This window comes from Taeniopygia guttata, chromosome W (assembly GCF_048771995.1).
Source record: "Taeniopygia guttata chromosome W, bTaeGut7.mat, whole genome shotgun sequence".
In the NCBI taxonomy this organism is placed as follows: domain Eukaryota; kingdom Metazoa; phylum Chordata; class Aves; order Passeriformes; family Estrildidae; genus Taeniopygia; species Taeniopygia guttata.
This window is the reverse complement of record NC_133064.1, coordinates 16,852,830-16,865,695: the sequence shown is the minus strand read 5'-3', so window position 1 is coordinate 16,865,695 and position 12,866 is coordinate 16,852,830. Positions and strand designations below refer to the sequence as shown.

At 43.9% G+C, this 12,866-nt stretch overlaps 1 protein-coding gene across 1 annotated transcript; it reads right to left on the bottom strand.

The window, feature by feature from the left end:
- Positions 1 to 227: 227 nt before the first annotated feature.
- On the bottom strand, positions 228 to 3,293 carry LOC100190380 (protein kinase C inhibitor/ASWZ-like; the record flags this gene model as incomplete). Its single annotated transcript, NM_001135182.1, is given in 5 exon segments — positions 228 to 571; positions 1,362 to 1,372; positions 1,375 to 1,477; positions 2,051 to 2,175; positions 3,188 to 3,293. Coding segments are annotated over 3 exon segments (228 nt in total), but the record flags the coding sequence as incomplete, so codon positions are not given.
- Between the last annotated feature and the right edge of the window lie 9,573 nt (positions 3,294 to 12,866).

The following is a 12,866-nucleotide window of genomic DNA, read 5'->3' as shown; positions in this document are numbered from 1 at the left end:
CTGCAGCCTACACGGCCTTTCTGTACGCTGGCGTACCACTGCCAAAGAGCTAAGACTTTGCTTCCTACAAGACGCGCTTCCAGCTTCACACAAAACAGGTCAATCACTACCTATCTCTGAAATGCTGTTACCTGGCTGAAACATTCCACTACTTGCATTCCAGGAAGACACCGTTTGAACTTGCAGAACTACTTCCCCTCAGTAAGACACGCAACACGGAGGTGATATCCCCATGACAAATCTTTATTGTGCAACTGCTGCTCAAAGCTTTTATTACCTTCCACAGACACACGGCAAAAAAAAAAAAAAAAATTACACATCAAAAGCCGCTAGATTGATGGGCAACAGACGAAATCCATTCAGTGGCGATTTGTACACTTGCAGCAACTCTTGCGGTGCCAAAATCTTAGCCAGGCGGCCAGCCCAACTGACGGCCACCCAGAACGGGGAGATGCATGCGATAGACAGACTGCCCACCCTCGGGCCCTTCATCCACAACCATCCGGAATCCATTGGTCAGGCCCAGGCGAGCAACACACATCTTGCCAACAATCATTACATGCCCAAGAAGCTGGAGAAGGAAGTACAAACCCATAAATAAGTACAGTTAAAAGAAAAAGGAACACATAAAGAGGGCAGGAAGGGAAGGAACGAGAGCAGAGAACCACCCAGCGAAAGTAGCTAGCCAATTCCTAGCAATTCAACCATTGCATATCAAATTAATGCCCGTCCGACTGCTGGCAACAGAAGCGTTCCAAGCAAAGTTACCAAGACCAATGATGCACACCATAGGGGCAACAGAGAGCTAGGCAATTTTTCTCAAGCTAAACAGCAAAGGACTACAAAACAGCCACACAAGCTGACTTTGCCTCAGGGTTAAAGCCCCCATTGTGTCTTCAGGCAACATAACCAACCCTGGTGGAAAAGAAACTTTACGCTGCCTTTTGCGTAGGTTTACAAAGTCTTTCAACATGGCTTTCATAGCTAAAAGCAAAAAATCCAGCACCTCTCAACCAGCTTTGTCCTTCCTTGCCCCTGACCTGCCAAAAACCCCAAGCACTCTTCTGCATGTTAGAAGTTCTACTACTCTTACTCTAAACCACGGCAATAGGCACCAGACTGCGCTCCAAAACAACACTGCATTTTGCACCAGAAATACATACCCAGGGACCAGTACTGCTTGATAGCACTGCTTTTAGTCAAAAAGCTCAACTCCATTACAAGCTAGAGGCAAAAAGATGACAGCGCCAGAAAACCCAAAGGAGCCTACTGTGCCCTATCAAGGGGGAAGGGGGAATAGGAAAGAGTCCAGTAAATGAGGAATTATTTACAGGTACAGTTTAGCATACAGAAAGACTCACACAGTACTTACAGATTCACCAGAACCTCCTGCTTCAGACAACTCGAAAATTGGCTCCTTAGGCATGTCTAGGAAAAGCGTCCCGTCTAGGGGCAAAAGATCATGGAACGTACGGCACTGGAGGAAGATTAAACAGTTAAAACATAACCGGCTTTAGAGAAAGGTAAGAGCTTATGCAAACCCATCTGCCCCGCTGAACTCCTACAGAAGCAGATTACCAGATACCCAAACACCAGCCAGAACATTGATTTTTCTTGCATTATTATAATGCTTTCTATACCCAAAACACGACATCTTCACAGAGCCCCCTCCAGAAGTGGGATTTGTCATGCAAGACAATGGGGTAAGGAGACAGGCCACTACTTGCAATTAAAAACCTCCAGTATGTTTTAGTTCGGGCTGATTGATTCCTAAGCAGTTTTTCTATTGGATGTGGGCCATGCAGAGACTGGAGACAAATGGCTTAACTGAATCATTAAAGAGTTTAGTGAAGTGGAAGAGCAGCGGCCATTCGTTTCCCACAGGACAGGGAGCTCAAGTATCAAACACACGCATAATGACAGGCAGCCTGCAAGTGCATAGGATGAGTCTGTCTTCTATACTGCATGCAAGCTCTGCCTTTAAAAGAAAAAAGGCGTCCCTGTTAACTGAACGTTAGCATTTTTATAACCAAGTCATATGGGATATTACCTTAAAGGTAACATCGCATAGGCAACGGCTGTACTGGTTTCCCCCCGGGCTAAGCAGCTCACTCTAGTTTCCAGCACCAACACTAGGGACCCTTGCAAGAATGCTGTTATCACGGTCTTACTTCCCTGTGAAAGACAATAGCATAGTTTTTGTTCATCAGGAAAAGTCCCAGGGATTGTGTAAGTCACAGGAAACAGTGGGGCAGGAGGGCAGGATGTACTGCTATTAGTAGATAATGGAATTGAGAGATCTTTGAAAGCTGCGTTACCATATTTGGAGAAGTTATTGCAGGGTTAACGCTACCTCGGAGGAAGAAGAATAGGAGCTTTCCTCAAACGACCACTGGACAGCAGAAAAAAGACCCCTAGCAACACGCCGCGCAGATGCAGAGCACGTCGAGAATATCACAAAGTCCGGAACTGAAGGGGTATAAGAACTGAAAGACCGGGAGGTGCGGTGCGAGCCGTTGGTGGGAGCAGAGGCTCCCCGGCCGCCCAGCGCTGCATTTGCCCGTACTGCTTGCTTGCTAAATTAATAAAATTCTCTTTATAAAGTGACACAAACTGGTCCCGTGTCATAATTTATAACATTCCCCACAGATACAAGTTCTGGAAAGCCTTTGCAGCCTGCAGGATGACCACTTTGTAATTTTTTTTTTTTTTTTTTTTTTTTTTTTAACTAGAGAAAGCCGTAATTCCTTGCCCTAATAATCCAGCTTGCGGGTTCAGAATCACAGCCCAGCAGAGTGAAGCTGCGAAACCTCTTCAATGCTCTTAAGAGACACATTGAGGCCAAGTTACCGTCACAGGTCCTTCCCTACGTGCGCACACGACAGGGTGATGGTGGAATGCGAGGCGAGTCCGGACAACACCAGCAACCCAGTAGGCCCGCGGCAGCCGGAGGGGTGGGGGTGCGGCCCAGAACAAGTTTAGGGGATGGTGCAGGAGAGAGCGCCACAACCCAGAGAGGCCCCGTCCGTCCCCCGTCCCTGCACCCACCCGCAGCAGCAGCACCCTGCCGCGCGCCCGGGCACCGCGCACCGGTCCTCGGCTCAGATGCCTGCAAGCGCGGGAGGAGGGGGTAGGGGGAGGAGGGGGAAGGGAAGAGGAACCGCGCACAGAGCAAGGGTGCGGCTACCTCCTCGTCCTCGTCGCTAACGACACCAGAGAAACGCCTTGCGATAATCTTTCCGAAGACAGTAGTGGCACCACCAGGGCCACAGGCCAGCACGCCGACACTCTCGCCAGCCAAGGACAACGCCCGTGGCCGCCCCGACACTTCCTCCACTAAGCCGAGCCCTCCGCGGCGCCCATTGGGCCGACGGATCGTGGCCCGCGTCTCCATTTGCTGTCTCGCCTGCCAGTTTCGCTTTCCCCCGCCCCCTTGGCGAGTCCGCCCTCGTCGACTTAGCGTCCGCGGGGCGCGGAGGGATCTGTCCCGTGTAGTGCTGCGACCCTGAGGGCGGGCTACGAGGTCGCAGAAGACGCTGTAGTAGCTACAAGTACTGTTGCTTTTTATTTGTTACCACATCGAGTTGTGGAAAATGCATTTTATATGGTTGGCTCTTCGCAAATATTAAAATTAATACCATTTGTCTTATATATGAACGTAGTGGTATATTTATCCTTTTTTAGTAATATTGTATTAATAGTTTTAAGTAGTGTTTAAATATAGTTTTAGGCTATAGCATAATATTAAAATAGAAGCTATGTGGTGCATGATAACTTTTTGGCCCCAGCACAAGGAATGGATGAGATAATTAAGGAATTCTTCGCACAGAGATAACAGCACGAGTTACTGCCTCCTTATCGGAAACGACAAATATCCTTCCACCTCCTCTCCATCTTTAAGGAGCCGCCAGTATTATGGGTGTGAAAAATGCATATTTCATAATTGGCTTTTTGCAAATATTACAATGAATATTATATGTGTAATGTTAGAAAGTTATGCTCTATTAATTTTTTTAAGTAGTGTGTTAAATATAGTTTTAGATTACAATATAATTTTAAGATAGAAACTCTTTGATGTAGGATTTTTTAACTAGCTCAAGCAAGGGATAAGATAATCAAGAAACTCTTAGCACAGAGATAACAGCACAGGACAAAGAGTTACTGTCTCCTTATCGGAAAAGACAAACATTCTTCCACCTTCTCTCTGTCTTTATGGAGCCACCAGGATTAAGTGGAAGAAGTTGACAAAAACCAGTAAAATTCTTAATTTGCAAGGAATTTATGCATCACATGTGATATATATTGTGAAAAACGCCAATCACTTGGTTTTTAAAATTTGAAAAGTTTAATAATAATAAAATGGTTATAAAAATAATAATACAATTAGAGTAATAAAGTTTAGGGTTAGGACAATTACAAGACAATAAAAAGCAAAGAATTATGGACGTCTGGATGCTCTCGGACACTAAGTCACGAAAAGCATGTCTTGTGAACAAAGGAATAACCTTAAAACAATACACTTGTTGCATATTCATAGATCCTTCATCGTTATGCATACATTCTATTCTAAACAAGAAACTCTGTTGTATGTCAACTGTTTCCTTTAATCCCCTGGCATCTTCGAGTCTGAGCAAGGCCTGAAGAAATTAGTTTCTTCTGATAAGAAGCCATAAATTTCTCTCCTTTGGAAGATTTAGGTGTTCCTCGAAGCGAATATCTCATCCTAAAAAAAAAACTTCCCCCACATACATAGTCTCTATTTTAACATTATGTTGAAACCTAAAACTACATTTAACACACTACATAAGGGAATTAATACAGCATAACTTTCTAAAATTACACATATAATATTCATTGTAACATTTGCAAAAAGCCAATCATAAAATATGCATTTTTCACAATCCCTCCTCTTATTCTTTATAAATCATTTGGCTTGAGCAATATTTCTTATCCACTTGCATTCTTTGGACTCTGTTGGTAATCACATAAAACATGGCATTAAACAAAGAAGAAATATCAAAACACTTGTAACACATAAAAGGAACAATCCTAATTTCTTCCACCATCCCATTCTCAATACATTCCCCACCTGTTAGTTTTTAACATTATTTTCCCATTTTTGGACTGATACCTGGATCATAATTTTTTTCTGATATCCTTTGTTTTTTCCAGGATGACCTCCCCATTGCCATCTATTTTCAACAATCTGTACACCCCATTCTTTAGCCAATAAATAGCGTAAAGCCAACCTATTTTAATACAGTGCAGTTATTGTTTGGCTTTGCTGACTCAGTATTAATTCCAGTGCCTGAGCAGCTTTGTTTGTTATCTTCTCTATAACTGCTTGGAGTCCTATAATATGATTCAGTATATAATTTGGGGTCAATACAGAGCTAGACTGCTGTACTGGTTTTATCTTTTTTTTTTTTTTTTTTTTTACTAATTGTCTCTTTACCTAATCTTGGACTATATTTCTAAGATCAAATGTAAAACAAATCCATCTCTCTCGTTTTGGGCATTCCATGCCCCATGTATTTCTACTTTTTCCTCAGTTCTTTGTAATGTAATAATTTTCCACCTTTTTCCTGCAGGTACTTAATTTGGATGGGTTATAACAGTGGCTGTTGACATAGGTGTGTGCAACAAAAAAGGAACTTTGGTTTCTTTCTATGTAATACTTTCCTGTAGCATTTGTGACACGATCTTGCTGGTATCTTGAAAGGTAAAAGAAAACAAATGAGAGACAGCAACAGGAATAACAGAGGTCTGATAGGGCTTATACCCCCACCTCCCCTGCCTATGGATTTGCTTCCCATAGCAGGTATGTGCGATCTTCTCGGCGGCGAGTACAGTGGTCAATCCAGGCTTGCCCTCTGTTTCCCTTGTCACTCCTTTTTTACTAATTTCCAGGCAAATTGTTTTTGACACCTTTTAACTGTGGTTTCCCACCATTCCTCAGGTATCGCTCAGTCCACAGGTACCGATAATTCACATCTACAAAACCAATTTATTACTTCAGTTTTGAGTTCTTTCTGTATAGGGGATCAATTCAGTACTCGATACTTCTTTCAACAAGAACATAGATTTTGTGAACTACAATGCCAATTATTCCCATAATTTAAACATTCACTTTTAACCCAGCTAGCATGTCCAGTATGGGGATGAATCAAATAAAGTATACAGCATAGTATTAATGGTAATTTCCCTTCTTCCCTGTACAAGTCACAGGCTAAGGTCAGAATAAGAACTCTTTGACTAAAACAGTCCTGATTCTCCTGTTTGAAGTGACAGTATTCCCCTCCCAAGGAGGTGTCAGAGGCCTCTCAGGGCTTATTCAGGCAGTGCTTAAAACCAGTGGTGTAACCTTTGCCTTGTTTCTCAGGTGTTATTCTTTGTACCTTCCTTGGATCATTTGGGTCTTCCCAAAGCATTACCACCCAGCTCCAGTTGAAAGTCAATTTGGTATCACCCGGTTTAGATGTGATAGTCCATTCTTCAAGGTTCTTCACAAGTCCTTTGATTTTGCTGGCATGAATTCATCCTCTTTTCCGTGGTTCAGATTGCTGCTTTAGTAGTACCTGGAAAGGACTTCTTAATAACACAGTGTTAAAAGAAAAACAAGACTGCATTAACTTTTACCATTAGTTTTCTTCAAAACTTTCTGGGTTTAGCAAAAAACTTTTTCTACAGCCACCTCTTCTTCTTGTATCCAGCTGTGTTAATAGCTGCAGAGGCTAATTCCTCTTCCTGTGAGCTATAATTAGTTAAATAAAAAGACTAGGCCAAATTTAACACGAGATGTATCACATCTCTTGCTTTTTGCTTTTTAGACAACATCTAACTGTTTTAGTCAAAAGCCTCCTCTTCTTAAAAACAAAAATCAGAAGGAAAAAAGTCTTGTTTAAAAAAATAAACCACTTTGTGAGAGTCAGCTATCTCTGCTTTGATCTTATCTCTATTGGTGGTCCTGCTGTCCCTCTTTTTCACAGCCTTCGGTTTGGCTCGCCACTTCCCCCCCTTGTTGTCACTCTATTTAGCAGGAATGGGGGAGAACTTACAGATAGCTATGGTTTGGGGATTTTGGGGGTGTGTTTCGCTCTCCTTTTCTCTCTCTCTCTTTCTCTCTCTCCCTTTCTCTCTCTTTCTCTCTCTTTCTCTTTTTCTCTCTTCACATTTCAACATCCTCAGTCCACTTTCTAACATTAGTCCTACATCCTGGAGAGGTGAGTCTGCCAATCACCTCTCCTCCCCTTTTTCAACCTCCTTACAAATTCAATTACTTTTGTTATGTGTGTTCTGCAGGCGTGTAATCCACGGCACCATCCACCAAAGCCACCAGCCATTCACAGCTAACAGTGCCAAAACTAAAGACTTCGGTTCGGTCCCCTTTGTAGGTTCCCTTTTCTACATGTAGCCACCTCCCATTCTGGGAAAAAAAAATGAGCCCAATTTTTCACAAGTGTTTTGTATGCACAATTTTAGTTGCTGTTCCAGATACACTGCAAGTAGTTAGCACTTCCAGAAAAACTAACAAACAAAACAAGACAACTAAGAAACATATTTGGGTACATGAAAAAGGACTGGCTGGAAGGAAAAGTGTTTCTCATTGACCTACTAAGCAGCTGGTGTTACCTTTAGTTTAACTTTATACACTGAGAATCACTTGATTGAACAGCCTGCATGGACTTAAATTAATACCAGGTTTTGCTATGTCACATCTGTAAACTAGTTTTTCAATCCTAGAGTATAGTAAGTTATGTATTCCAAGATAAAAATCACAATGCAAATTGGAAGAATTTTAGTACTGCATGAGGTGTGCACACAATTTACCTCCAAAAGTCAGTTTACGACTTTCGTCTACCAGGATTGCGGTAGCTGCTATAGCTTGAATACACACTGGCCAGCCCTGATTTACTGGATCCAACATCTTTGATGAATAAGCCACTGGTCTCTTTACTCCTCCCCATTCCTGAACCAAAACCCCATGAGCTACCCCCTTTTTTACATTTACGTACAGATGAAAGGGTTTTGCTAGTGAAGGTAAGCTTAAAGCTGGTATTGAGGCCAGTTTTAACTTCAGTTTTCCCTTTTTTTTTTTTTTTATTATCTTCTTTGGTCTATTTTATATCATCTCCCTCTGTCAATTTTTCATACAAAAATTTCACTGCTTGTGTATATCTTTTAATCCACAATCTATAATATCCCAATAATCTGAGTAGTTTTCTGATTTCCCCCTTTGAAGAGGGAGGGGGAAGGGATAGAATCCCTGTGATTCGGTCTGGGTTGAGCTTCCGACTACCCTTATTAATCAAGTGTCCAAGATATTTTACCTCTGATTCTACAAATTGCAGCTTCCCTTTTGATACCCTTAATACTTTTCCCCCAAGAAAATTCAAAAGCTTTATAGTAGCCTCTCTAACTTCAGCTTCAGTTTCCCCAGAAAGTAAAAGATCATCCATTTATTGTATAATCTGTATTCCAGGAGGAGTGCAGAAAGTTTGTAGTATTGTTACTAAAGTTTGTCCAAATAAGTTTGGAGATTCAGTAAACCCCTGTGGTAGTTTTGTCTATCTTAATTGCTGTTTTCTCCCAGTTTGTGGATCCTCCCATTCAAAGGCAAAGATATCTTGGCTCTCCTGGGCTAATGGGCAAGCCCCAAAGGTATTGTTAAGGTATTTTTAATGACAGGAACTGTGAAACTCTCTCCTTTTGCCACTGTTACTTTGACAGTATCTTTGCTTACACTATAACCTTTTGGAATATTTAACAGACAGGTTCTTTCTGCCCCTGTGTCTACCACAAACTCTAATTCTTCTCCTTGGGGACCCACTTTTAAAGTTATCACAGGCTCCAGATGGTATTTGTCCCCAAAAAAATAGAGCCTCTGACATCCTTATTCTTCCGCGGTGCCCATCTTTTTATAAATTTTCAGATCTGTTACCCTCTTAAGACAACTTCTCTTATAATGTCCTTTGCTCTTACAGTAAAATCAGACATTCCTGGAATGCTCCTGAAACTTTGATTGCATTGGGATTTTATTCTTTCCTGTTCCCCTGTCTCTACCACCATCATATCTAGGAGTAGTGCCTGTGGGTTTTTTATTGTTTTCTTGCAATTGTTCTCTCGCATGGTGACTGCCACAATCTTTGCTTTTAGTTTGGCTTTGGCCACAGACTTTCTGAGCCTCCTTTAATAAATCATCTAATAATTTGTCATGCCAATCTTCAATTTTTTCCATTATCTGGCTAAGCACAAAGTTAATCCTTAACAAAGCTTTTTTCACATCAGTCTCAGGATTCACTCTGGAACACTGCCTCTTATTTCTCACAAGTCAGTCCAACCACTCAGTCGAAGCCTCCTCCCTCCCCTGCTGTGCCCCAAAAGTCCTCTCAGCACTTTGCCCTCGAGGTTCTGCTCCCCCTATTTCCCCTGTGTTATAAATGAAAATTTGTCCAGCCAAATTAAAATTAAAAAGTAAAATATTTATTTTGCAATCAAATTCTATCTAGCCAGCCACAAGGAAAGAACAGTGCCGAGCCCAGGGTCGGCCCTGGGTGTGCAACAAAGAGGTCAGCCTCAGCAGAGGTTTTCCTCTATGCCCACACACCTCCATCCTGTCACAAGCAGTTTTTATAGGGAAAATTCCGTCTGAGGCTGTTATAAAGGAAAATTTTTCCAGCCAAATTAATATGAAAAATAAAATATTTATTTTGCAGTCAAATTTTATCTAGCCAGCCACAAGGAAAGAACAAAACTGAGCCCGGGGTCGGCCCTGGGTGTGCAACAAGGAGTCAGCCTCAGCAGAGGTTTTCCTCCATGCCCACACACCTCCATCCCGGCACAAGCAGTTTTTATAGGGAAAATTCCGCCTGAGGCTAAGATTTCAGTAATCAGTCTTTTCTTCTATTCAGAGTCCATATGTTAATAAGATTTTCTTTTTTGGTGATGAGGGAGAACAAATCAGTGTCTGGAGTTTGTTGAATCCCTTGATGAAATTTACAGGAACCCTGCATTCACATGTATCTGCCTGGGGATTTCCAAGATATCCATCTCGGGTCGTTCATGTGATGATCAGCGCCTGGGGTTTCCCCGCAGCTTTCCAGACATGGCCCATCTCCTCGCAAGCCGTATCTTCTTACTTGTAAATTAGTTTCCAACATATACCCAGTCTCGGAGGGGAGAAGGGGGGGAGGCTAGTACAAACAAGGTATAATCTAACAAGTATTTAACATTATATATTCCATACAAAGAATGGTGCAAATTATGTTTATTACCCATAACAGAGGCCAAGATTTCGGCAGTCAGTCTGTTCTTCCATTCAGAGTCCATAGGTTAATAAGATTTTCTTTTTTGGTGATGAGGAATGCCTTAGCGCTCTCTTGTCCCCCCTTTTGTCCCAGCTAGCTCCGTGGGGGGGGGAGCGTTGGCAACTTCCGTGTTTTCCGGCGAACCCTCGCGGGTGTCGGCCGGTGCTGCGTGGGTCTGGGAGCGAGGCGAGTCCCAAGGCGAATAAAAGGAGAGAGACTTTTTCCCCCGCGGGCAAAATCTCGGTTTATTGCGGCTTGGTTGGGAAGGCAAAAACCGAAAAGTCTGCAGCGTGCCGAGTTAGAGTTTGTCCGTGCCGCCTTGCCGGTTTGGGGGCGGGGCGGCGCGCTCCGAAGCTGGCTGTGAGCCAAGAGACGCGGTGCGCAGAGCCGCGGCGCGGTGGCCGGCTCGCGCGGGAGCCACGACGACAGCGGCAGCGGCGGCGGCGGCGGATCGGCAGCGGCAGCGATCGCGGGGCAGTTCGGAGTGGCCGCGATCGCCCGGGGCAGCGGCGGTGGTTGCGGAGCGGCTGCAAGCGGCGGCGGCTGCGGCAGTCAGGGGCCGGGCGGGAGAAAAAGCCGCGGCAGCACGCAGGGGCCAGGCGGGAGAAAAAGCCGCGGGCCGGGCAGCAGCAGCAGTCAGGAGCTGGGCGGGAGAAAAAGCGCGGGGTGTCCCCAGACTGCGGGTTAAATACCGAACAGGGGAAACCCGGGGCGGCCAATGAGATAACGCCACGGGGGGTCTGGGGACAGTGGGGTGCAGGGGTACATCCAATGGGAGATGGACAGGTGGAGGGTCGCCGGTCGTCCCCCGACCCCGCCGCGTGACTGACAGATGGTCTGAGGGATGTAAACACGGTGACTTGGAACTTTCCCGGGAAGGCAAACCGCGGGGGGAGATGGGAAAACCCGGGGGGTCGCTACAGATCGCGGGGGGATACATGGAATGAACTTATGCATAATAGAACATATAATAACACAATTCCACGGAGGAAGAACAATTCAGTGTCCAGAGTTGTTGAATCCCTTGATGAAATTTACAGGAACCCTGCATTCACATGTATCTGCCCGAGGATTTCCATGATATCCATCTCGGGTTGTTCACGCAATGATCAGTGCCTGGGGTCCCCGTATCTCTCCAGACATGGCCCATCTCCTGGCCGAGCCACATCCTTTTACTTGTAAATCGGGTTTCAATGTACACCAGGTCTCACCTGGGTGGGGAGGACTCCTAATACAAACGTGTATACTCTAACAAATGTTCAATATCACATATATTATACTAGAAATGTAGCGAATTATATCTTCTACACATAACACCAACAATCAAATTACGATACTCATTCATATGTTTTCTTCCCTCCTCATCATTTTGACCCCACTCAGGAGGTGCAGTTGGCATTTTTTCCTCCTGGGGGGGTCCTGTGGATTTTCTTTACTCCAGGCTTTTATGTCTGAAATTCTGATAATTTCTCTTTATTCTGGAGAAAATAGTAACTTTATTATTGTTCGCATTTCTTCCCAAGTATAAATGTTTGAACTTAAAAATTGGTCTAATTGTTCAGCAGTGCTTATGGGAGCCTCCAAAATCCCTTTGATTTCCTTTTTAAAATTCCTGACCCTAGAAGAAGTCAAAAGAGCATTCACAAACTCAGTTCCATCCCCTCCTATCAGGACCTCTCTTAGTGGAAAAAAACTAATTTCTTTATCCCAGTCTTTTTCTACAGCCTTTCTCCCGTGCTGTGAGGAATAGTCCAGAGAATGTTGCCTTCTAACTGAACTTCTTGTGTTCCTATAAAGGGGCGCCCTCCAGATAGAAAGAGTTTCTTTGAGCTGGTGCTGCGGTTACTGGGGGAACGGAGCTCCGGGAAGGAAGGGGGGTGAGGGTGGGGCACACCGCTGAGACCCGGTCCTACAAAGGCGGAGCATGGGCAGGGTGTGCTGCCGGAACCGCCAAGGGAGGGGGCATTTCTGGAGGGTACCAGCCGGGAGCGTGGTTAATGGTGGCTGGGTTGGTGGTTCCCAGCAAAGGCAAAGCAGCAGCGGCGGTGCCCAGCGCAGCTGGAACGGGCAAAGTCGCTGGGGACAGGGCTCGTTTTTTTTCCCATTTCCCAAAATCTAATCTAGTCATTCCATGCCTTTGTTTCCCACTTTCTCTAACAACCTGAATACCACCTTCTTTCAACTACACAAAAAGTCCTTTTGTCCTTTTTCTCTCAATACCATTTAACACAATATCATTCAACACAATCCACCTCCCTCCAAGGAAATAAAGTAAAGCTCAAAATAAATAATCTACATTACATATACTTCCATTCATCTACATTTACTCATCTTTATCTCTCACTCACATACACTGAGACTCTCAAGCCGGTTCATTCATACTTCTTAACTTCACAGTACCGTTATATATACTTTCATTTGCTCACGCTCACTCACTTTTATTTTTCACTCACTCTCACATATAACAACAAGGTACCTTTTACTTTCAAACAATTTATATTACATATACACATATCTACATTTATTCTGAGTGCTCTTGGAATGTAACCCTTATCCACC